The sequence below is a fragment of the Pongo abelii genome, chromosome 4, assembly GCF_028885655.2.
Source record: "Pongo abelii isolate AG06213 chromosome 4, NHGRI_mPonAbe1-v2.0_pri, whole genome shotgun sequence".
Classification (NCBI taxonomy): Eukaryota; Metazoa; Chordata; class Mammalia; order Primates; family Hominidae; genus Pongo; species Pongo abelii.
This window is the reverse complement of record NC_071989.2, coordinates 71,223,999-71,251,141: the sequence shown is the minus strand read 5'-3', so window position 1 is coordinate 71,251,141 and position 27,143 is coordinate 71,223,999. Positions and strand designations below refer to the sequence as shown.

Genomic DNA, 27,143 nt, shown 5'->3' with positions numbered 1-27,143 from the left:
GAGCCATTCCGAGTCTCAGAACTGAAGAACTTGGAGCCCGATGTTTGAGGGCAGGAAGCATCCAGCATGGGAGAAAGACGTAGGCTGGGAGGCTAGGCCAATCTCACCTCTTCAGGTTTTTCTGCCTGCTTTATATTCGCTGGCAGCTGATTAGATTGTGCTCAGCAGATTAAGGGTGGGTCTGCCTTCCCCAGTCCACTGACTCAAATGTTAATATCCTTTGGCAACACCCTCACAGACACAGCCAGGATCAGTATTTTGCATCCTTCAGTCCAATCAAGTTGACAGTATTAACCATCACCAGTCCACCCCTTGTCAACTTGAACCCATACATATCTCCTGAGATCATAATTTTCAAATAAAGACAATAATAAGGTCATAATTATGCCTAACATGATACAACTATCCTTCATACATCCAGAAATGCACCAATCCCCAACCTAAATACTGTTATATAAAGTTATCAATACTTAAATGCTGATGTGAAGTAAATAAATCTTATGCCACATGATAAAGGAAAATGAAATAAAATGAAGATATTTTCTTAGTGCAAAGGTATATATGCACAAACATGTTTTTAACAAAAGAAGGAGGAAATACTCATGACAGTTACAGTCCCCATTTCTGCAGCTGGTCACGTGGTTGTAGCTGGTATTGATGACTACCTTCTTCTACTACCCATTCTGTATTCCCTTTGCCTTCAGCAAGCACCTCAGCAGGTCATGGTTTTTTTTCCTGGTGGAGCGACCCAAACCTTCATTCCTGAGGGGTCTGGACCATTTGTAGTCCTGCCTAGATTGGGCTGTTGTAGTTTCCCATTGACCTCAATCACAGGACATGGTAATATTAAGAGATGCCCCAATGAGTCTCCTGTATTCCATGCATGCTCTTCCTTACATCTGTCATGAAGTAGTAGACTGATTTCATCTTGATAGTTGGGTCAGTCACCCCAGCCAACACTGTAACTCCCTTCTTAGCCTGTTGGCTTAAAAGTAAGAGGAGCCCAAAGTGTCCAGGTGGCAATCTTAACTTCCAATTTAATGGAATCGTTGTTGTGTCTCCTGGTGGCAGTGTTCCTCCCTCTGGAACTAAGACCTCTAGGCCAGCAGAACGTAATGTTGCGGAAACAGGAAGCAAAATTTTGCTAGTGGATCACTAGGGGTGACGGTGAGTGATGCCACTTTCGCTTCTACCCCTTGATTCCTGGACCCGTGAATCCTGGCTATGGGAGAAACAGTACCATATATTGGATGCTGATTCAGAGCATACACGGCCTTCTGGAGAACTCTAGCCCAGCCCTGCAAAGTATTGTCACCTAGTTGGCATTGTAATTGTGACTCCAAAAGGCCATTCCACCGTTCTATCAATCCAGCTGCTTCAGAATGATGGGGAACATGGTAACACCAGTGAATTCCATGAGCATGAGCCCACTGCCACACTTCTTTAGCCGTAAAGTGAGTGCCTTGGTCAGAGGCAATGCTGTGTGGAATACCATGATGGCATTCTGTGAGTCCACTGATGGTAGTTTCGGCAGAAGCATTGTGTGCTGGATAGGCAAACCCATATCCGGAGTAAGCATCTATTCCAATGAGGACAAACCTCTGCCCTTTCCATGACGGAAGAGGTCCAATATAATAAACCCAGCACCAGATAGCTGATCACCCCAAGGAATGCTGCCATATGGAGTGCTTAGTATTGGTCTCTGCTGCTGGCAAATTGGGCACTCAGCAGTGGCCGTAGCCAGGTCAGCCTTGGTAAGTGAAGTCCATGTTCCTGAGCCCAGGCATAACCTCTGCCCCTGCCACCATGGCCACTTTGTTCATGGGCCCACTGTGCGATGACAGTGGTGGCTGGGGAAAAAGGCTGAGTGGCGTCCACAGTACGGGTCATCCTATCGACTTGATTATTAAAATCTTCCTCTGCTGAGGTCAACCATTGGTGAACACTCACATGGGATACAAATATCTTCACAGTTTTTGGCCACTCAGAGAGGTCCAGCCACATACCTCTTCCCCAGATTTCTGTGTAACCAATTTTCCAATCATGCTTCTTCCAAGTTCCTGACCATCCAGCCAAACCACTGGCTACACCCCATGAATCAGTTTATAATCACACATCTGGCCATTTCTCTTTCCTTGCAAAGTGCACAGCCAGGTGCACTGCTTGAAATTCTGCCGACTGGGAAGATTTCCTTTCACCACTGTCCTTCAGGGATGTACTAGAAAGGGACTGTAGTACTGCAGCCAACCACTTTCGGGTGGTGCTTGCATATCATGCAGAATCACCTGTGAACCAGGCCCTAGTCTTCTCTTCCTCTGTCAGCTGATCATAGGGAACTCCCCACGAGGCCATTGGTGCAGGCTGGGGGAGAGAAGGCAGGGTGGCAGGAGTGGAGACCTTGGGCATTTGGGCCCTTTCCTCATGTAACTTACTTGTGCCTTTAGGATCTGCTCAAGCGCGATCACGTATATACCACTTCCATTTGGTGATAGAATGCTGCTGTGCATGACCCACTTTATGGCTAGATGGGTCAGAAATCACCCAGTTCATGATAGGCAGTTCAGACTGCATGGTGACTTGATGACTCATAGCTAAATGTTCAGTTTCCACCAAAGCCCAGTAACAGGCCAAGAGCTGTCTCTCAAAAGAAGAGTAGTTATCTGCAGAAAATGGCAGGGCCTTGCTCCAAAATCCCAGAAGCCTCTGCTGTGATTCACCTATGGGGGACCTGCCAAAGGCTCCAAACAGCATCCCTATCTGCTACTGAAACCTCAAGCACCATTGGATCTGCTGGGTCATATGGCCCAAGTGGCAGAGCAGCTTGCACAGCAGCCTGGACCTGTTGCAGAGCCTTCTCCTGTTCTGGACCCCACTCAAAACAGGCAGCCTTTCAGGTCACTCAATAAATAGGCGGAGTAACATGCCCCAGTGAGGAATGTTGCCTCCAAAGTCTAAATAGGCCCACTAGGTGTTGTGCCTCTTTCTTGGTTTTAGGAGGAGTCAAATGCAGCAACATATTCTTCACTTAGAAGGAATATCTTAACAGGCCCCACACCACTGGACCCCTAGAAATTTTACTGAGGTAGAAGGTCCCTGAATTTTAGTCAGATTTATTTCCCATCCTCTGCCACTCAAATGTGTCACTAATAAGTCCAGTGTGTTTGCTACTTCTTGCTCACCAGATCCAATCAGCATAATGTCATCAATGTAATAGATCAGTGTGATATCTTACAGAAGCAAAAAGCAACCAAGGCCTCTCCGAATATGATTATGACACAAAGCTGGAGAGTTGATATACCCCTGAGGTAGGACAGTAAAGGTGTATCGTTGACTTTGCCAGCTGAAGGCAAATTGCTTCTGGTGGGCCTTATGGACAGGAATGGAGAAAAAGGCATTTGCCAAGTCAATGCTGCATACCAGGTACCATGAGATGTGTTAATTTGCTCAAGCAATGAAACCACATCTGGTACAGCAGCTGCAATTGGAGTCACCACTTGGTTAAGCTTACAATAATCCACTGTCATCCTCCAAGATCCATTTGTCTTCTGCACAGGCCAAATGGGAGAGTTGAACGGGGATGTGGTGGGAATCACCACCCCTGAGTCTTTCAAGCCCTTGATGGGCACTAATCTCCGCAGTCCTTCTAGGGATGCGATATTGTTTTTCATTTACTATTTTTGTAGGTAGAGGCAACCTTAATGGCTTTCATTTGACCTTTCCCAGCATAGTAGCCCTCACCCAACCAGTCAGGGAGCCAATGTGGCAGGTCTGCTAGCTGCTAAGTATGTCTATGCCGATTATGCATTCTGGCACTGGGGAAATTACCACAGGATGAGACCAGAGACCCACTGGACCCACTGTAAGTCAGACCTGAGCTAAAACTCCATCAATTACCTGACCTCCATAAGCCCCTACTTTAACTGGAGGACTACCATGACATTTTGGATTTCCTGGAATTAACATCAGCTCAGAGCCAGTGTCCAGTAGTCCCTGAAATGTCTAATCATTTCTTTCTCCAGTGCACAGTTACCTTGGTAAAAGGCCGGATGTCTCCTTGGGGAAAGATGGGAGAAAGATTCACAGCACAAATTGTCGGTAATGTAGTAGGGTCCTTCCTCAAGGGGACCTGCTTCCCTTTTATTCAAGGGCTTCTGGGTCTGTAAACTGGCTCAAGTCTGGAAACTGATTGAGGGACTGTGATTCTCTGGTTTTATAATTCAAATTATTCTTTTGTCCATTTGACCTATAAGTTTTCTGCTTGTATAAATTAAGTAGGAATGCAGTAGGCTGTCTATCAATTTCACTTCTAGGAACACTGTGATTAATTAGCCAATGCCACAGCTCTACACAATGCCACAGCTCTACACGAGTCAGACTATTGTGATTGCTGCTTTGCCTCTGCTGTCCATTACAGTAGGTACGCCCACCTTGCCTTTGACTGTTGAGTGCTGCCACTTGGCCCCTGCCACCTCGCCATTCAATTATTCCCATTGTATTTAAGTTTTGTAGTTGAGTGACTGTGGTTTCCACTGTTAGATCTGACATACAGAGAAGAGCAATTACAGGGCTCTTCAAAGATGCAGGTGCTGCCCTCACAAATCTACTTCACAAGGCATTGGTTAAGGATATAGCTTCTGGACCCTCCCAGCTGGGATGAATAGGTCTAAAGTGACTAATCCACTCCACCATCCCAATCTCCCTAAGCCTTTGGATCTCTTCCTTTACATTAAACCAAGGGAGATCAGGCATTTCCAGCTTGCTCACAATGGGCCATCTTTTAATCCATGTTTCAGCTAACCAAGTAAATAAACTATTAGAACCTTTTTTAACTCCCCAAGCTGCAACATTAAAAGCAGAGTCCCTACTTAGTGGGCCCAAATAAATTCAGCCTGATCCAACTCTATATTCTTTCCACCATTATCCCATACCCTTAATATCTATTCCCATGCCTGTTCTCCAGATTGCTGTTTATATAGAGAACTCAAACAGTTCTTTTCGAGTGTGGCACATCTCCTCATGGGTCACACTCAACCTCACCTCTAGGGGCCCACCAGGACTTTAGTGTAGTTATAGGTCTAGAAGCAAATGGGGGTGTTGGGGGTGGCTCCTGAGGAGAATCAACATTATTTTGCCTGGCAACTACCTCAGGGGAGGCCATCACTGTTGCCTCAGGCAGCACAGGGTTTATTTCCTGAAAGTTGGAAAGGCTGATGGTAGCATGGGTTGGGGAGGGGATGTTGCCACTACTGGGGATAGGGAAGCTGTTCCTTCTGGCAAAAAAGGCTCATCAGAGTTGACATACTCAGTGTCCCAAGCTTCATCATGATCCTCCCACATGTCCCCATTCCAGTTGCAGGGTCCCATTCTTTTCTAATCAATGCCCTTAACAAGTAGACACCTGGTGAGGCTGTGCATGCACCTTTTGTTGCAGGTCAGCCACTCACATAAGAGCTTGTATCTGTTTTTCCACAATGTCAGCTTTTTCTCTATAGGAGATAAGACTCTCACTCAAGGCAATCTTAGCAGATTTGAGGCTCAGTATCTGCTTCTGAAGCCAGGAGACAGAATCCCTGAGTTCATCATTTTCTTTCGTCACTTTGTCCACTGAACTTAGGAGCAACCAACCATCTTCATTATGTTCCTTGGTTCTCCACATATGGTCAAAGGTATTATGTAGAGAGTCACTAAACTCCTTGCCTCTCACAAGCGGGGAATCAGGAATGTCAAACGCATTTATTTTGCTCAACTTTCTAGACAGTTTATGCCAACTATTAGAAGTAGAGTCCTGGGCCGGACACAGTGGCTCGCACCTGTAATCCCAACACTATGGGAGGCTGAGGCAGGCGGATAACGAGGTCAGGAGTTTTAGACCAGCCGGCCAACATGGTGAAATCCTGTCTCTACTAAAAATACAAAAATTAGCTGGGCATGGTGGCAGATGCCTGTAATCCCAGCTACTTGGGAGGCTGAGGCAGGAGAATTGTTTGAACCCAGGAGGCAGGGGTTACAGTGAGCCAAGATTGCACCATTGCACTCCAGCCTGGGTGACAGGGTGAGACTCCGTCTCAACAAAAAAAAAAAAAAAAAAAAAAAAAAGTGGTAGAGTTCTTAGCATTTTTGGGTCTAATCATATTAAACAGCCAACTCTGGAAACTCCAAAACCAATGAAAGAACTCCATCCTTAATATTCTGTTCTTCCAGAACCTGGTACCAAAATCTTTATTAGTCAGGGTTCTTTAGAGGGACAGAACTAACACCTTCCTCAATACTCTGAAAGGCAGTTTTGGCATTTCATTTTACTTACAGGCCATATCATCTCTAAGCTTTAAGGGCCAACTCGGTGGTGTATTAAGATCAGAGGCATGACCGGGCATGATGGCTCACACCTGTAATCCCAGCACTTTGGGAGGCTGAGGTGGGTAGATTGCTTGAGCTCAGGAGTTGGAGACCAGTCTTGGCAACATGGCAAAGCCCCACTTCTACAAAAATTTAAAAATTAGCTGGGCATGGTGGTGCATGCCTGTAGTCCCAGCTACTTGGGAGACTGAGGTGGGAGGATGGCAGGAGCCCAGGGAGGTTGAGGCTGCAGTGAGCCAAAATCACACCACAGCACTCCAACCTGGGTGATAGAGCCAGACCATTTAAAAAAAAATCTCATTGCTCCCCACCTCTAAAAAAAAAAAAAAAAAAAAAAAAAGGCATAGTAAGAGTGCTCCTGTGTCTATAACCTCTCTTTCAGTTTTATATTCAGACCCTTCTCCTTTTCTTCCCTGTCCCTCCCTGAAAATCTTAAGTTCCCCTCTCACGCATATTCCCCTGGCTCCAGGTGGTCTTATAGTTCTCTTGATGAGCGAGCTGTTTCTTTCCACAGCTGAGACTATTTCTCTGCTGGGGCTGTGTGACCAGTTATTGGTCCAGAAGCAGTGAGGGGAGGCAGGGGCTCATCTTAAGGAGGACAAACATAATTTTGCAAAGCATTCATCCCAGGCAAAGCTTTGCATATTTTCCAGGCAAGGTGCAATTGCTTTCCTCTAGCAAGGGGCAGAGACGCTTGATTTCAGGGGAATCTGGTGGGGAGGTGCCATGTTTTTCAGGTGCTCCAATGTCCCCATCCAAGGTTCCAAGGTCTCAGATTCCCTCTTCTCTCTCAGGACCCTGACATTAGCATGGAAGACCTGTCAATGCTGAACCCATATGATTAAAACCTGAACCTGATTTTAGCTTAGTGAACCATCCAGTTGCAGCAGATGAACGCTTAAAGTGCTGCCATGGAGGCCTTCTGACTTTTTCAGCAAGCCCTAAGTTAGTAATTGGCTTCTCAAATCTGTCATTATCTTTCTTTAAGGCTTGCAAGATAGGTAACAAAACCCAGCCAACTCCACAATCCTTGTTATTACCACTGCCCCCACACCATTTAAATGTAGGGCTTCTGCATCACCAAATACTTTCCCTTCCACCTGGTTCTTATTCCAATACACAAAAGGTGAGACTTTTCATAATTGGCAGGTTACACTCTGCTACAGCTTATTTCTACCCCACTTACCACTAGCACTGGGTCCTGTGGCTATACACCTGTAAATGATCCAGTTCAAGAATTCCAGTCCTCAAACTCTGCTTCTCTGGGGCCAATTTCAGTAGCAATTTATTTCCTGTTCCCTCAGAAACAGAGCCTGAGAAAAGAACTTTGAGTTCAGGTAGTTTATTTGGGAGGTAATCCCAGAAGCAAATGTGAGCAAATAGAGTGAGGCAGAAAAGGAGGAAAAGCCAATATCAGGGTGCATTTATTGAGGTCAATGCTGTAACTAATGGGATTGGGTTCTACCAGGACCCCAAAGACACATACAGAATTCCCCCTAAAATTGCCAGTCCACTTGCTCCTCTTTGACTGTAGGTTGCTCCTGGGGGCTTTACCTCCCTGCACATAGTGCATGCATGAAGACTAAGAAGTTCCTCTCAGAGTTGAAGAAAAGCCTGAGGCAGAAACTAAAAAGCCATGTGGCTTATTTTTGAAACGAGATTCTGTCATGAGCTCACATGAAACTGTCCACTACAACTGTGGTTGAAATTACAGATATGAGACACCAAAATCGTCTGCTACAAGAAGTTGGAGTAGAAAGGTGAAATCAGGGTGATGATTGCAGCACTGCACCCCTGTACAAGTCTTGCCTTGCCTGGGTTGACTGCCCCAGGGCTTCTTGTTCATTGAGGCAATAGCTAGGTGTAGTGACATGCATCTGTAATCTCAGTGCTCTGGGAGGCCAAGGTGGGAAGATGACTTGAGCCCAGGAGTTCGAGGCTGCAGTGAGTTATACTCACACGATGGCACTCCAGCCTGGGTGACAAAGTGAGACCTTGTCTCTAAACAAAAAAAAGAAAAAGAAAAACAAATTTAAAAAATATTGAGACAATAAATTCCTTATTCATTTAAGCCACTGTAGTGGGGTTTTCTATCTCCAAAAGTTGAAATTCTGATATATATTAGCATTATTTAAAATACTATAGAGGATTATTTGAGAAATCCTGCTTTAGATGAAAAAATGAAAAATGATAGGGAAAAGATGGTTTTCTCTTTCTCTGTAATCTAATGACTTTCTTCCATATTTTGCCCTTCCATTAAGGTTCTTGATTCTGACTGCCATCACTTTTAAGCATGAAATGTTTATAATTTACTCTGAGAGATTGTGTGTTTATTATAAGGAATGGGTATCTTTGAATAGTAGATGAGTAAAGTTAGATTAGGGCTGGGCTACTTGAGGTCAATTAGAAATTTGAGGTAATTGAGAAACTTTATTATTTGCAGGCTGTGTGGTGAGAGATAAAGGTGGAAGGGAAGGGACAAGGAGGGATCTATAAGGGGCTTCCAACCCAGAAATGCTGTATGATGAAGGGTGGAGATTTAGCTGGGCATTGTGGCACACGCCTTGTAGTCCCAGTTACTCGGGAGGCTGAGGTGGGAGAATCACCTGAGCCTGGGGAGGTTGAGACTGCGGTGAGCTGAGGTTGTACCACTGCACTCCAGCTTGGGTGATAGAGTGAGAACGTGTCTCAAAAAAAAAAAAAAAGTAGTCTTAATTTAACAAGACTATTATGTTATGGATAAAAAGGAAATTCAGACATCAAACCCTTGAAGATGAGACTAAACATTACTAAGGTTTATAGAGATTTATTCAGGCCTGGTCTGAGAAATTGATGAATTGTTTTCAATTTCCAATTTTTTAGCTTTCTAAGATTATCTGCAATTGCAATCATGGACATTATTTCCATGTTAAGTTCAGGAGCACCTTTTTTTTGTTGTTACCTGAATATATACTCCTCTACATGCATGAGTCTACAACAGGGTATTTGTACAGGGGCAGGTGTGTTTGGTTATTTTGTGTGTGTGTGTGTGTGTGTGTGTGAGAGAGAGAGAGAAAGAGAGAGAGATAGAAACAGTCAGAGAGACAGAGAGAGAGAGAGAGAGAATATGAGCAAGTGTGGATACTTATTTATTGCTACCATAAGTTGTAAGATGCCAGGGAAAGAGATTGATCAAGTTAAGGTTGAGATCACTACTAGTCAATCAGCCTCCTTTTCCTAAAAGAGCAAGTTTGAGGGTAAAAGAGGAAAAGGAGGTTGGGTCTCATGGTTGATATTCCTTCCTGGCTGATCTTTCTGGATATTTGATGGCTTTCTGCATAATTTATCAACTTATTTGTTGTTTAATTACGATTGAATGCACATGATGTTAAACTTTTAAATTTTATGAAAAAATGTTTACATTACGCATGGGTTTCTGTTCCTAACATTCAGGCTCAGACAAGTGCGTTTATGTAATTTCGTATTTTTCAAGATGGCTGTTTTTACACAAAGTCATCCTAGGACATTGAAGATCTGATGAGTATACAATAAAGAATTTGTTTTGTTGCCTGGTGGAACTAATTAAATACACGGACAGACAAACAAGTGAAATCAGGATGCTCCTCTAATTCATCCAAGAAATCTCAAGAGAATGATATCTGTCTCTCTTGATATCTTAATTGGTATAAATCACTCTGGCTCTTCAGGATTCAAATAATCCGCAACAATACACACTTTTAAATGTATTGCTCCTAGACTAGTAACTTTGAATTTTTTTTTTTCCTATTGGGGAAGGAATTCACACTCCCATATCTAAAAATACTCAAAAACTTAGTGTGAAGTGGATCCATTCTACAGGTATAAAAATAATATTGAGATAGCATTTGAGGTTCAGCCTGTGTAAGTCAAGATGCCCGGTGTATTGCCTCACATGTAGGCAGGTGTGTACATATTCATTTTCATATAGGAAGGGAAATGAAATGTGTGTACATATTCATTTTCATATAGGAAGGGGCTGATGTAAAGATATAAAAGACCATCTAGGTAGTTCCATCCTGCATTAATTTTAGGGGATTGTGTGGGTGAAAGTTGTTCTCTAAGTCAGGAAGCTCTAGGTTTCAGTGTGTAATAGTCTGTTTTCACGCTGCTACGAAGAAATACCCAAGACTGGGTAACTGATAAAGAAAAGAGGTTTAATTGACTCAGTTCTGCATGGCTGGGGAGGTTTGAGGAAACTTACAATCATGGTGGACAGTACCTTTTCACAGGACAGCAGGAGAGAAAATGTGTGCTGAGCTAAGGCGGGGAAGCCCCTTATAAAACCATCAGATCTCATGAGAACTCACTCACTATCACGAGAACAGCATGGGGGAAACTGCCCCCCATGGTTCAATTGTCTCCACCTGATCTCACGCTTGACAAGTGGAGATTATTACAATCCAAGGTGAAATTTGGGTGGGGGCACAGAGCCAAACTGTATCACAGTGTGATCATATTGAGGTCTTCAGAGTAGGAGGCTATACTTATACAGATGCTGTAGTGGAATTTCTGCGGGCTGACCTGCTTCATTTAACCTCTCTGTGCTTCACTTTTCTCATCTGTAAAATGGGGAAAATAATAGGAAACTTCCTCATGGGTGGTCATAAGGAATAAATGAATTAATACAGGTAAAGAATTTAGAATACCACCTGGCTCATAATGAGCACTTGGTAAGCGTTAGCTGCCACCATGATCACCATCCTCACCATCCCCATCATCATCATCACCATCATCATCATCATGTCATTGGTAGCCTCCTGGATCTGGGACTAAATTAAGCTTTAATAAACATGACTCCAGAATCTACAATGAACTCAAACAAATTTACAAGAAAAAACCAAACAACCCCATCAAAAAGTGGGCAAAGGACATGAACAGACACTTCTCAAAAGAAGACATTGATGCAGCCAAAAAACACATGAAAAAATGCTCACCATCACTGGCCATCAGAGAAATGCAAATCAAAACCACAATGAGATACCATCTCACACCAGTTACAATGGCAATCATTAAAAAGTCAGGAAACAACAGGTGCTGGAGAGGATGTGGAGAAATAGGAACACTTTTATACTGTTGGTGGGACCGTAAACTAGTTCAACCATTGTGGAAGTCAGTATGGCGATTCCTCAGGGATCTAGAACTAGAAATACCATTTGACCCAGCCATCCCATTACTGGGTATATACCCAAAGGACTATAAATCATGCTGCTATAAAGACACATGCACACGTATTTATTGCAGCACTATTCACAATAGCAAAGCCTTGGAACCAACCCAAATGTCCAACAATGATAGACTGGATTAAGAAAATGTGGCACATATACACCATGGAATACTATGCAGCCATAAAAAATGGTGAGTTCATGTCCTTTGTAGGGACATGGAGGAAATTGGAAATCATCATTCTCAGTAAACTATCGCAAGGACAAAAAACCAAACACCGCATGTTCTCACTCATAGGTGGGAATTGAACAATGAGAACACATGGACACAGGAAGGGGAACATCACACTCTGGGGACTGTTGTGGGGTGGGGGGAGGGGGGAGGGATAGCATTAGGAGATATACCTAATGCTAAATGACGAGTTAATGGGTGCAGCACACCAGCATGGCACGTGTATACATATGTAACTAACCTGCACATTGTGCACATGTACCCTAAAACTTAAAGTACAATAATAATAAAATAAAATAAAAAAAAACATGACTCTATTAACTTGTACCCCAACAAACTGAAAGAATTCAGGTGGCCAAAAGTAATTAAGATACCCAATAGCTGACTTTTATAATTGTTCGCTAATTTTTCTGTATAACTCTCCTGATAATCTTTATGAGATAAGGTATTACGACATGAATTGTGCCCCCGTAAAAGATATACTGAAGTCCAATTGCCTGTACCTCAGAATGTGATCTTATTTGGAAATAGGGTGGTTGCAGATGTGGTTAGTGAAGCTAAGATCATGTTGGAGTAGGATAGGCTTTTTTACAATTTTTTACTTATATATATTTATTATACTTTAAGTTCTAGGGTACATGTGCACAACGTGCAGGTTTGTTACATATGTATACATGTGCCATGTTGGTGTGCCGCACCCATTAACTCATCATTTACATTAGGTATATCTCCTAATGCTATCCCTCCCCTCTCCCCCCACCCCACAACAGGCCCCGGTGTATGATGTTCCCCTTCCTGTGTCCAAGTGTTCTCATTGTTCAATTCCCACCTATGAGTGAGAACATGCGGTGTTTGGTTTTTTGACCTTGCCATAGTTTGCTGAGAATGATGGTTTCCAGCTTCACCCATGTCCCTACAAAGGACATGAACTCACCATTTTTTATGGCTGCATAGTATTCCATGGTGTATATGTGCCACATTTTCTTAATCCAGTCTATCATTGTTGGACATTTGGGTTGGTTCCAAGGCTTTGCTATTGTGAATAGTGCCACAATAAACATACGTGTGCATGTGTCTTTATAGCAGCATGATTTATAATCCTTTGGGTATATACCCAGTAATGGGATGGCTGGGTCAAATGGTATTTCTAGTTCTAGATCCTTGAGGAATCGCCATACTGTCTTCCACAATGGTTGAACTAGTTTACATTCCCACCAACAGTGTAAAAGTGTTCCTATTTCTCCACATCCTCTCCAGCACCTGTTGTTTCCTGACTTTTTAATGATCGCTGTTGTAACTGGTGTGAGATGGTATCTCATTGTGGTTTTGATTTACATTTCTCTGATGGTCAGTGATGATGAGCATTTTTTCATGTGTCTTTTGGCTCCATAAATGTCTTCTTTTGAGAAGTGTGTGTTCATATCCTTCGTCCACTTGTTGATGGGGTTGCTTTTTTCTTGTAAATTTGTTTGAGTTTTTTGTAGAAGGATGGGCTTTTAATCCCATGTGACTGGTGTATTTTTTGGTAGAAGGAAATTTGGACACAGGAATACACAGAGGGAAGAAGATGTGGAGAAACACGAGAGAAGTCAGCCATGTGATAATGGGGGCAGATATTGGAGTTATGCGTCTCCATGCCAAGCAATGCCATTGGCTGCTGGCAATACCATCAACTAAAGGAGCAAGGAAGGATTCTCTCCTACAGGTTTCAGAGGCAGCACGACCCTGTGCATATCTGGATTTCAGACTTCTAACTTCCAGAACTGCGAGCCAATAAATTTCTGTTGTTGTAAGACACCCTGTTTGTGGTACTTTGTCACAGCAGTCCTAGGAAACTAATCCAAAATGGGGTGGAAACATACCATTGAGGGGATGACAGAGCACTCAGGTTAACCAGTCAGGCCGCTGATTGATGACAGTACAATGTTCAAATGCTAAAAGCTTCCACTTTACATTTTTTTGATGGTTTTAAGCCAATCTGATTTTTTTTCCTCTCATTTTAATCTATCTCTATGATCTGTTATTCTGGGAAGACTTTCCTAACCTTTATATAAGCGGTGAGCTTATGGACATACATTCTTTCCTGTCAGACATTTGAACAAATCTCCTAAAATTTCCTCTTTTCCTCCCTTCCTTCCTTCTTTCCCTCTCTCCCTTCCTTCTTTCCCTCTCTCCTTCCCTTCTCCATTTCTCCCTCCGTTTCTTTCTTTCTTCCTTCCTTCCTGTCCTTCCTCCCTCCTTTCATCCCTTCTCTCTCCTTCCCTCCCTTTCTTCCTTCCAGCAGGGCAGAGGGCCAGAGCAATAGGCAGCCTTGTGTAGATTGCTCAAAGTCATGATCATTCCTCTTCTTGGCTTTTCATTTTATTTTATTTCATTTTGAAGCACAGTCTCGCTCTGCCACCCAGGCTGGAGTGCAATGGTGCCATCTCGGCTCACTGCAACCTCCACCTGCCGGGTTCAAGCAATTCTCCTGTTTCAGCCTCCAGAGTAGCTGGAATTACAGTCACCTGCCACCATCCCCAGCTAATTTTTGTATTTTTAGTAAAGACAGTGTTTCACCATGTTGGCCAGGCTGGTCTGGATCTCCTGGCCTCAAGTGATCCACCTGCTTCCGCCTCCCAAAGTACTGGGATTACAGGCATGAACCACTGCACCTGGCCTTCTATGGCTCTTTAGAAAGGAAGGGATACTCCTGGTCTTTTGTGCTGATTTCCCCAAGATTTTTTCCTCTTCTCCTTCACCCAAAATCAATACCATTTGATTATTTTCAGAGCAAAAGCAGCCTTCCCCCACATGCCCCCATATGCTGATACCACTTAAATGTTCCTATTTTCCAAAATCAGCTATTGGGCACCTGTCTTGTTTCGGAACCAGTCTAATCTTTCCAGTGATACTCTCAGATTCAGGGTGGGCCAGCCAAGATTTGTTTTCAATACTCTTTCTTTTTCTGGTGACTTGGAAAATTCTTCTAGAATTACCAGTAAGTCCTATTTCATTTTGCACAAATTACCATACAGTCAAATTTAAAATTTCGTAGATGCCTAACCTGTAACAGAAGAAAAATGCAAAGTTTATAAAAGTATCTTTAATTCATTAACTAATTTTCTCTTGACTCATGTTTACTGCTCCTCAAGTTCCATAGGATGATAAGGTTTCATTTAAGTCAGCAGGGTGATTTTTTTGGGGTAGTTTTCATGACTATTCCTAAAAACACGTTCTTCAGAAAATGTGTAGTAAGCATTACATTCTTTTCATCAGTAAAAATGTGTGGTCACTTGTCTGATTCCATTGTGCTGTTTCGCAATATCTATGAAACACAAATATAGCTTTAAAAATACATAGTATGTTTTCTCAGAGGTTTCAAACAAGGGAATGAACAAGGGCACCTGTCTACGTATCAAGAAGGATCCTGCTTTGTATATTTTTAAAAGAGCTGATAGAGTAGCTTTAGTTCTTTCTGCTCCCTGATTAAATCTTGATTAAAATCAGTGCTGCAGTTGTAGAATGGGAAGCAGTCTTCTCCTTCCTTTCCCTGCTGTAGGTAACATCACTTGATTGCTTGAGACAGTTAAAGGTGCTTTGGTAGTAAAAGGACAGCAAGATTAATGGGCAGTCATTTCCATAGTAACAGCAAAGCACTCTGGGAAACAGAGCCACTCGGGAGCTGGAGCTGCACATGCCAGGATTTCGGCTCCCATGGCAACAGGAGAGTGTGGGGTGGGGACGAACATGCTAGGAAACTTAGCAAAGGTCCGTTTAGTGAAGACAATGTATAATCAGAGTTGTCAATCTATTTTAAAATTTGAAGTTAAAATAAATCAAATTTGAGACCACGAGCTGATGCAAAACATTTAAAATATACTGTACATCCACTGAAAATTTCTGAAGCATAAGCACAAAATAGTTTAAGAACTATCCAATTGTGACAACTTGTTAGTTAAAAAAAATCCAATTACCAAGATTTTTGTCCCAGAGTAGTTGCAGAAAATTACACAATTAGAGCAATTTTTCTCAGCTGCTCCACTACAGAAAACGAAAGTAATTATACAAAAATAGTGTAAAATACTTTTCACAACTGCAAGTTGGAGTTTTGCTTTCTTTAGAAGAAATTCTGTTTTTCACTTAGATAACCATCTCAACAAAAAGTTGAAGAGAGCTAGCAGTAAAAAAGAGAAAGCAATAGTTAAAAGAGAATCAAGAACAAAGCAAAAGGTGAGTGAAATGCTAAGAGAAGCAGAAAAGAATTCAGAAAGATCTAAGAACCCAGCATTCCAATTACAATGAGTAAAAGAAGTGTGACACAAAATCATATTCCTTCTGCTTTTATTAACGTTGGAGTTAAAGTTTTTGAAGGTCTCCGTTGTCCTGCATGAAATTATAACATATTCAGGGAGCTCAGTGTCCACTAAGGAATAGACATTCTTTTCTATCCAGGCCTTTTGAGTCAACTCTACACAGCCAGTGAAACAGAAGTTTGGAAATTATCCACTGATTTGGGTATTGGTTAGTTACTAATCAAGTCCGTTAAGGTAAATCTCTATGTTTGTATCTAGTCTTTACTAAGTGGATCACTTAATATCACAAATATAATATTCACTGAGTTTTCAATATGAATTTGGAAAACAGATATTAGTGATTTAACCTAGTTCCTGGCGTGGGGTGTCTATTCTCTATGCATTGTGTCCAGTAGGACCTGGATGCCAAAATATCATTTAGGCACATGAAGGATTTGGCCACAGTATCTCACAGAAGAATGATACTTCTTCAGTAAGCATCATCTCAACATCTATATCCTACATCTTGAAAAGAAGGTTTATTATAAGAAACATCTATGGGTTTGCCTGCTGAGCACCAGCACCTGTAATTAGGGAGCTGTCCTCCTTCCCTACCATCTACACGTTGGCATTATTGTGCTGTGACCCCAATTCCCTGTCTATAGTCAGTTGATCTAAAAATGGGCACCTAAGTTGTGCTTTGCTAGTCAAAGTCATTGGTTGTAGAACTCTGGAGTTATTAGTAACCATATTTTTTTGTTATGTAGATAAAACTTCAAGAGAAAATAATAAAGATATCAGAGAAAATCAGAGACAGGAGGTAGATACTTGATTTAGATGATGTTCAGCCCCTGGTCTAGTTGTTTCTAAAGCCCAACAGAATCTGTATTTCCTGTGGCTTGATTATATATCCTCCTAGTAAGTTCCTCCCTCTCTGTTTTTTGGCTCAAGCTAGCTCAAGCTGGATTTCTACCTCTTGCAACTGAGTCCTAACTAATGTAACATCCTCTCCCCAAATTCCCTAAAAAACATGATAAAAGGAAGAAAATGGAACAACCACTTGGACAGAAAACACATTGTGGGAAATAAAAGCAGGAGTGAAAAGTAATTGCAAAGTTTTGCTTTCCTTGCAATTCAATGATTTGTGAGGAAGGAAAGGGGGCTTAGAAGCTACTACAACCAGGAAATGATCAAAAGAAACAAGACTAGTAAAAATGCAGTAAAAATCAGAAGTTGGTATATTCCTAAATACCTGTAGAGGGTGGCAAAAATCTGTGCTGAAATCCTAATTTAGGCTATTTGCTCTATGTTGCCTATTGTAGGATGTGCTAGGTAGGCTCTTCCAGATTGCAAGGAACATATTACTGGGAAGTTCAGTGCACTGAGGGTAAGGAGAGAATCTTAAATATCTCTAGAGAAGAGGAAAACAAATAGGTCATGTACAAAGTATCAGGAATCAGAATTTCTTCTGATGTCTCAGAAGCAACCCTGTTGGAATAATGCCTTCAAAATGATTTCCAATCTAGAATTCTATATCCAGCCCAACTACCAATCACATAAAAATATAGAATAAATACATTTCATATATGTAAGATCTAAAAAAATGTAATTTCCACACGTATTTTCTAAGAAAACTATTGAGGAACGTGGGCCACTAAGAGAGGGGAGTAAACCAAGAAAGAAGAATACGTGGGGAAAGAGAATAAGAAGGCAAAGGGATCAGGGGACTATGGGGATTCCCAGGAGGACAGCTATGCCCTGGTTCAGAAGGACGCTGGTTTACATGAAGCAGGTACACACATCCTTTCACTGAGCATTATGTCTGTAAGAATCACCATGTTGTTGGATACAGAATCCTTTTATATTGCTGTATAGTATTCTGTTGTATGAATATATCACATTTATCTGTCCATTCTACTGTTGATGAGTCCTCAGTTTGCTTCTAGTTTTTGGTTCTAAAGAGTACTGATGTGCTGCACAGTTCTGTGACTGTGTTGTGGTACAACTACGTAATTAATCTGATAATAAGGTATCTACAAAGTATCTACAGTAAATATAATATTTACTGGTGAAATATTGAAAGCTTTTCCTGTGAGATCAGGAATGAGATAATGATGTTTAATATCATCACTTCTTTTCAACATTTTGCTAGAGAGTCTAGTTAATAAAAATACCTAAAAGTAGATGTAAAATGCATAAGGATGAGAGAGGAAATAATGAAATTGTCATTATTTGTAGATCACACAGTTTGCATATAGGAAACAAAAGAGTACTGATAAACTATGGCAATTAATAAGTGAATTTACTAAAGTCAATATATAGAGGTCAGTTGTATTTATGCTGACAACAGATAATTAACTATTTTAATTAGGAATTATTTAATTTATAATAAAATAAAAATATCAAATCATTAGAAATTAGTCAAATAAAAGATATGTTAGACTGCTAAAAAAACTACAAAATATAATGAGATAAATAAGCCTAAATAAATTCAGGGTTATACTATGTTTGTGGGTTTGACAATTCAATATTGTTAGCATGTCAGTTTTTACTATATTAATTTATAGATCCAGTACAATCCCTACCAAAATTTCAGAAGGTTTGGTTGAGGAACTTGGAAAACTGATTCTAAAGTTTATAGGAAACTCAGAGTCAAGAATAGCAAAGACATACTTGACAAAGAACAAAGTTGAAGGATATATATACTACCAGATTTCAAGACATGTTAATAAATGACAGTAATTAAGACAGTGTGGTATGATACAAGAATGGACAAACAGACCAAAAGAAGAGCATATAGAGTGCAGAATAGACCCATACATATACAGTCAGTTGATTAGGACAAAGGTGCCACTGCAATTCAGTGGGAGAAAAGAATGTGTTTATAATAAAGGATGTTGAGAAAATTAGATGTTTGTATGGGAAAAAAAAGAAAATTGACCCCCTACCACACATTGTGCACAAAATTAATTCCAAGTCAATCATAGACTTGAAAGTGAAAGCAAAAAATTAAGCTTTTAAAGGAAAACATAGGAGAAAATCTTCATGGTCTTAGTGGGTAGGCAAATATTTCTTAGGACAATATGCAGTAACCATGAAAGAAAAAATTTGACAAATTGCTCTTCATTAAAATCAAGAACCTCTGTTCATCAAAAGGCATCACTAAGGACATAAAAATGCAAGCCACAGAATAGAAGATAATTGCAATACATATATACTGCAAAGGACTCATTTCTAGAATATCAAAAGAACTCCTAAAATAAAAGAGGAAAAGATATGTGATCTAATAGGAAAATGGAAAACGATTGAACATGGAAAAAGATTGAACAGGCATTAAGGAGATACCTTAATGCTGAATGAGCATAAGAAAAAGGTGTTTTACATCATTACACACTAAAAAAGTGTGTAACATAATCACAAATTAAAACTATGAGACCACAACATGTTCACCAGAAGTACTAAAACAAAGCAAAACAAGCGAACAAAAAAATCAGTGACCATCCTAATTATTGATGAGGCTATAGAGCAACTAAAAATTTTATACACTGCTGTGGGAATGTAAACTGGTATAAATACTTGGAAACCTGTTATTAGTATCTAATATTTAATGTATGCATATCTGATAGCCCAGAAATTTCACACATAGGAATAAACTCAACAAAAGTGTGTATATATGCTAACCAAAGTATTTTGAATTAAATTAAATTAATTGAGGAATTGGTTTTTAATTCATTAAATGGATAATCCATAGATCTAACCAATGATCTTAATTGGAGTGTTGACCGTACTCACTTAGCCAAATATTCCTCTCAGGAATAGACTTGTTTTTCAGCTACAAAGTATAAATTCTACTTAAGTGTTATTTTTGGCTTCCAGTGTGAGAAGGGCGGGAATATGTACCTGGGTTGTTTTGTGCCTAATGGTTATTTTACTATACGTCTAATAGCTGGAACCTAACTCAGAATCAGCATCAAAAAAAAAAAAAAAAAAAAAAGGGCCGGGCGCGGTGGCTCACGCCTGTAATCCCAGCACTTTGGGAGGCCGAGACGGGCGGATCACGAGGTCAGGAGATGGAGACCATGTTGGCTAACGCGGTGAAACCCCGTCTCTACTAAAAATACAAAAAAATTAGCCGGGTGTAGTGGGGGGCGCCTGTAGTCCCAGCTACTTGGGAAGCTGAGGCAGGAGAATGGTGTGAACCCGGGAGCTGGAGCTTGCAGTGAGCCGAGATTGTGCCACTGCACTCCAGCCTGGGCGACAGAGCGAGACTCTGTCTCAAAAAAAAAAAAAAAAAAAAACAACAAAAAAAAACAGTGTAAGGCATACATTGATCAGAGGAAATGACCTTGGATGTAGATTAAAGGAAGTTTACCTTAAAAAAATTGCCCCCTCACTACTTTTTTTTCCTTTTTGAGGCTGGGTTTCACTCTGGCACCAGGGCTGAAATGCACCATCTGGTGCAATTATAGCTCACTGTAACCTCAAATTCCTGGACTTAAGTGATCCTCCTGCCTCTGCCTCCTGAGTAGGTGGGACTAAAGGCATGTGCCACAACCCTGGACTAATTTATTATTATTATTTTTTGTAGAGACAGGATTTTGCTATGTTGCCGAGACTGGTTTCAAACTCCTGGGCTCAAGTGATCCTCCTGCCTTGGCCTCCCAAAGTGTTGGGATTCCAGGTGTGCCACTACAGCCAGTCAAAAATGTGCTTTTAAGAGGATTATGGTGATGTTATTAAATGGCCATGTAACTTCAGGTCAAATGCCACAAGAAATCACCAAGAGTTTGAGGATTCTGGCCAAATGGCCAAATAAAGCTCTGTTTTGAATAATTTGATAATAAGAACAACCAACTAAAAAATACAAGGATGAAAGGTTTTAAAATAATAGGATATAGAAAGGTTCTATTATTGACTAATGAAGATTCCTTGGAGATTGAAAACCCTTTCCTGTCTCTTTAAAAGAGGGTTGGCAGAAGCAGTCTAGATGGGTTGGAGGAATTCGTGTCATTTTGCCTAGCAGGCTTACTCCTCTTAATTTCCCTTAATGTTTTTTTGAGACAGAATCTCCTTCTGTCATCCAAGTGGGAATGCAGTGGCATGATCTTGGCTCACTGCAACCTCCACATCCTGGGTTCAAGCGATTCTCATGCCTCAGCCTCCTAAGTAGCTGCAGTTACAGGCACGTGCCACCACGCCTGGCTAATTTTGTATTTTTAGTAGAGACAAAGTTTTACCATGTTGGCCAGGCTGGTCTCGAACTCCTGACTTCAAGTGATCCACCCGCCTCGGCCTCCCAAAGTGCTGGGATTACAGGTGTGAGCCACTGCGCCCGGCCTATCTTTAATGTATATTTGCATGGCTATTTTTTGCTTCCTTGAGGGTATATTCATGTTCTGTAATTTTATGTTTACCTTGCTTTTTTTATTCTAATAATATTCTGCCTTAATTTGAGTATTTACCAACGATGTGAAGGGGGTAGAGTTTACCCATTGCATTTACTGCCTAGTTCCTTTCTCCTCCCAACCTTTACTTTGGATATTTTCTTCTTAAAGGAAAAGATTTGATAAATTTACTCATTGAAGGGTGAAACTTTCTTCTGGTAATGCTTTATGTATGCATCTCATAAATTGCATTCAGTACTACTAATAAAAGAGACGTAACTAAGAGAACTTCACAGTATATAAGGGTTTATTTTTCTCATGTAATGAGAGGTTTGGGAACTAATAGCTGATGGCTGTGGTACAGTGGCTCAAGGTCTCTGATGGCCTTGACCTTTCCCTTCTGTCCATAAGATGACTATCCCTGCTCCTACCATTACATCTATATTTCATGCATGAGAAAGCAGGAAGGTTGGAAAGGGAGGAGGTCAGCTAAGTCAGCCCACCCTAAAGAGTTTTTCTAGAAGCCCTTCTTAAGAATTCTTTCTACGTGGGTCAGAACTGTGTCATGTGACATCCATGACTGTAAAGGAGGCTGGTTTCCTAGTTTTTTATGTGGGCACCTTGCCATCCAGAATAAAATTGGGAGTTTGTTATGTGAAGGTGGAAAAGAATGGATATTGGGTAGGCTATCAGTTGTCTCTGCCATACGTATTCTCTTGTTTGCATTATACTAGGGGATCAAGTATAAGGCCAAATGAATGATTCTTTTGCAGTCGAATTTTAGGCATTTGTAAAGGGGAAGGAAGCGTTGTGAGTGGTGCTTTTACTGGGGTCTCTAAATTCTCATAATGTGGGCAAGAGCTTATATTTTCTCTTAGGTCAGTCCTCTATAAAGGTATGAATAAGAATGAATGTGTGACCTGAAATCGTTTATCTTTTGAGTAGATACGTATGCTGTTTCACCTCTGGGGTTGAGAGATGCATGGAGGAGGTGGGGGAAAGAGTGCTGTGGGAGGGGAAGGGGTGACTCTTTGTGGTTCTGGTTTCTGCTTTATAAACAATGTGAGTCAAACATGGGGGTGGTGCAGGTGGGCCACTCTTAGCAAAGATGGAATAAAATGTATAAGGGAGAAAAATATCAGTAGAGAAGGAATCATTAAACTGGATCTAAATAGATACCAATGAATTTCCTATAAACTGTTACAAAAGGCTAAGGTTGTGCCACTGGGCTGGTTCCAAGGAATACAGGAACTGGGACAGGAAGTGCTGTCCTCCCAGGTTCTTCTGGCACTCCCCAGGGAGGCTCTCATATCTCCACAGATGAGCTCTGGCTGTTGCATGATGCAGTCTAGGTGGGCTGCAACTCCATAACTTCAGGAGTCACTCTTCCACAGAGTGCTTCTCTGGGCTAAATACACCTCTGCCCATCACTTTGGATAGTGCCAGTCTACCATCTAGATATCAATGGAACTGGAAATCTCTATGTCTGTGAAAGTGGATCATACTTACTGTGCCTCAAGGCTGGAGATTCTTATTATTCTATTTGCAAATTGAGATGGAAAGATTCGTCCTATGTGCTATGCTCAGCCATAGGAAGCTCCAGATCAAGGTGTCTTAAGCTCCCCCTTCCCAAACTACAGAAATTAATATATTCTTTAAAGTTGCACACATAGCCCCTTTCTGTCAATGTGAATCGAAGCCTCCAGGCAGGCTATTTCTAGAAGTGTTCCAATATCAGTCACTGTACTTTTTGGAAGAAAAGCACTCACCATCCGCAATCAGGATTGATTGCTGGCTCTAACTTCTCTTCTTCCGTCGTGGTATATTCTCTCAGGAAGTTGTTTTTACCTGATCTGCATTGGATAAACCTATACATGTCTATATGTAAGTCTGATCTGTGATGGTGGTCTGGGGTGGAGTCTTTTTTTTCGGTAGAGGCTCATTAAAGACCCTATAGATCAGATGTAAATGGGTATAACTCTTATACTTAAAACTGAAAAAACACCCCAAAGCTAAGAGTAGATAATTTTGGTTTAGAATTGTCTTAACTTGTTCAGGCTGCTAAAGCAAAACCCCTTAGAATGGGAAATTGTTAAACAATAGAAATTTATTTCTTATAGTTCTAGAGGAAGTTCAAGATCAAGGTAACCAGCAGATTCGGTGTCTGGTGAGGGCTCACTTTCTGCCAGATGGCAGAAAGTGTCCTCACATGGTAGAAGGAGGAAATAAGCTCCCTTAGACATCTTTTATAAGGACACTAAGTCTATCTATGACGGCTCTGCCCTCATGACCTAATCACCTCCCAAAGACATCCACTTTGGGCTTAAAATTTCAACAATATATTTTAGGTAGGGGGACATAAATATTCAGATTGTAACAAGAACATGCCATGTTTTCACTAAGATGTAACCTTTGAGTAACTGAGTTCTGACCACAAAACATGCACCATTAGCAGGACTAGGCCCTGGAAAGAAATAATCCACCTTGGTTACTCCATTTGGGTGTGTGTGTTGGTAGTGGTGGAAAAATCCACTTAGTCTCACCTGTTACCCACCAATGATTCTGAATAATTTGAAGAAGAAAAATAGAAAAGGAATAACAATCATTTGAGGAATAGGAGAGGCAGATCTGGAACCAAAATATTACTTCTATCAGATGGTAGGATGTGACTTTATGGCTATGAGACAAGACTGATAGGTAGACTTACCCACCCAGTCACCATACTGCTGGGCTGGGGCAGGCCAGGAGGAGGAATGGTGTTGCTGAGCTAAGCATGCCAGTTTTCCTCCCAGATACAGCAACCTGATAAATCACCCCAACTCACTAGGGGTGGTGTGAGTAAAGGGCCATGAACAGCCAGGCACATGTTCAGGGAAAACCCTTCCTTGTGGCACCCCGGAGTGGGCAGTGGCCTTTCCTTCTCTCACTCACCAACTGGTTTAAAGCTGATGGGATGGCGATAATACCCTCCCACACACAGTTGTGTATTCACATGCTTGCTTTTCCTACCTTATTTGCAGTGTCCTAGATTCAGTTCCCCCTTCAGGTCCTGAGCAGTTCATTCTCATGCTCCCTTTGTAATCACGAAGTGCTCGGTTGTCCTAAGCGTGACTTTGATGCTGGTAGACACTATCTTTCCCTCAAAATATTTTCTCCCTCCTTGACTCTGAGGAGAAAACCTCCTATTCCAAATGGAGCTCCGTAGTGGAGGATGTGGTAAAGTGGATTAGCAAGAACCTGCAGGGGCCCTAAGTAACTGCACTCCACTTCAAAGACCTTTTGCCCACCAAGCCCTCCTTTCACTCATGGCCTTGCATCTAAAGATTATGCTCCCCTAGAATATTCTGAAGTGGCTACTGAAGAATCTTGTGAAGTCAAGACACAAAGAGCCATTTTGTTCTCAGAAATGCCTCCATTTATACTACTGAGAGTCTCGCACTTGTATGTTATATCTCCTGCTCTCTATCCTGCTGACTTCAATCTGGCGGGACTGCCACATGTCTTTGTACTCTGTAACGCACATGTGCATATGGTGCATGCTAAATATAAATGCTGTTTGGCAGGATCCTTTTTTCTCTTCCTTTGTTTCTGAAAAATATAGTGAAGAAAATGTGTAATGTATGCCTGCTCCAAAATGAGAGAGACTTTCAGGAAGTGGAATTATCTTGACAGCAAGCCACACATTTTGCATATTATTTCGACGTGTGGCAATAGTGGTAGCAGTGACTGTCCGCTGCTTTGTCTGGTCAGATTAGGGTTGCTGAGCTCATTTGTACCCCCTCTTCAATGGAGGTCAGGTAAATTCCTGCAATGCTGAACCATCTGCCTGAGATGATGGGCGCTGGTTTTCAGATCCTGTTGGTCCCTCTTCCACCCAGGTAGCAGTCAGGTTAGGTCAGTTTATGCTGCAATAACTAACAGCTCAAAGCTCTTAGTGGCATAACACCATGTATGTGTCTTTCCTATTCATGGGATGTGTCCATTGTCAGTGGGCAGAGGCTCTGCTCCTCATCGTCACCCAGGCCCAGGCTGATAAAGTATTGTCTGGCTGTGAGACTTTCCCTTGGAAATGACACACATCACTTCTGCTCTCTCTTTATTGAACCAAGTAGGTCCATGCTATGCCCAACATCAGAGAAAACAGTTAAGTATGCCCCACCATGTACCTGAAAGGCAGATAGCTAGAAGGCTTTTGCTATTGATACTAGTGATTACCACATCTCCTGCCAGAAATCTGACGAGCGGGCAATTGCTCATGCTATTGTTAAGGCACCCAGGTACATTTTAGGTGCACCAATTGGTGCTGTAGAGGGAAGAGAGCAAGACATATAAGGTTAAAGCTCTTCTGTAAAGGCATCTCATACAGTAGCACTGTCTTGAAACAATGCTTAGATTTTTAAAGCATTGTCACAGCTTAAAGAAACTTAGATTAGGGATAGTAAGGTGGAAAACACAAAAACACATAGATGTGTGCTCCACTTTAAGTCTCTGGAGCTGGGCCACGGTCACAAACACAGTGTAATGTCCAGAATGGAACAAATGTGAACGCCAGTAGAATGCTGCTCCAGCCTTTCAGGAGCTGCCCTGCTTCCTGCTCTCTCTGCTAGGCTTCCCAGCAGCCCAGTGGGCTCTGCTCCTGCCAGGAGAGCCTGTTCTGACTTCTTTTGCTGGTGGCGGGACTTCAGCAAAGCTGTGATTGCAGAGTGTGGTTTGTTAGATCTTGAGGACTGGAAAAAGTCCCAGAGCCACTTAGCAGGTGAAAAATCATGACTGTGTCTATGCCGACTTCGAGGGCCTAACGTCTCTGGACTGATTGCACTGAGCGCTGGAAAAACCCGAAGGAGGATTTCAGATTCAGAGGGCAGTTGAGAGGGCTTTGCCTGGTAACACTGATCACAGCTGGCAGGGGCCGCTTGAGGAGAGGCAGCCGGCATGATGCTTCTCATCACCTGCCCCAGACAGATGACCCCTCCATCAGTGAGGGAGAGCTAAAGAGAAAGCAGTGGGACTCTCTGGAGCAACCGAGGAGAGGGAAGAAGACTGATGTGACCATCCACGACTGCTCGGCACAATGGGAAGCTCAGCAACTTTTAGCAGGCTTCTACTAATGAATGTGGAACCCAGGGACTGGCAGCTCCATTTCCTCTGATATTAACATTTTTTTACTTTATTTTAATGAGGAAAATGAGATTCTTCTCAGTTTCCTATCACTGGACCCGGTTTGGGAGGGGATGACATTTAACAACAGTGCTTTGAAAAATATTAAGCATTATACAAATACGAGGAATTGTTGCTGTTATTATTCTGATGAAGCATACATGCAGCTCTGGATCAGCCTTAATATTGAGGGGATATTTAAGGGATTAGGAGGAACTCTGTGACTACTGGGGAGTGACTCGGGATGGCCTTCGCAGAAAGGGCCAACTAATCTGGCCATATTAAATCCATTTTTAGAAGCGAAATACCCAAACTCTGAGTCAATAAACCGCAAATGCAGTCATAGATCATAAAACTTGATTACTTCACATCAGATGTAACACTCTCATAAATTATAAAATATGTCAGGCGATTAACTCTAATTTGAGGCCATAACTTGATTAGCTTCTGGGTGAAAGGAGGAAATGGCTTTGGGTAGGAGCAGTGGTACCAAATTTCTTAATACGTAAGTGCGGCCTAAGTGAAGTGGGGGCGGGGAAGAGGACTGTAGTTATACAGT

The 27,143-nt window shown here is 41.7% G+C and overlaps 1 protein-coding gene across 1 annotated transcript; it reads right to left on the bottom strand.

The window, feature by feature from the left end:
* Positions 1-401: 401 nt before the first annotated feature.
* On the bottom strand, positions 402-26,361 carry LOC129059667 (uncharacterized). Its single transcript, XM_054556375.1, is given in 12 exon segments — positions 402-732; positions 734-936; positions 939-1,136; positions 1,139-1,654; positions 1,657-1,761; positions 1,764-2,727; positions 2,729-3,024; positions 3,027-3,410; positions 3,413-3,621; positions 3,623-4,009; positions 4,011-4,134; positions 25,941-26,361. Coding segments are annotated over 12 exon segments (3,930 nt in total). The 3' UTR covers positions 402-609.
* Between the last annotated feature and the right edge of the window lie 782 nt (positions 26,362-27,143).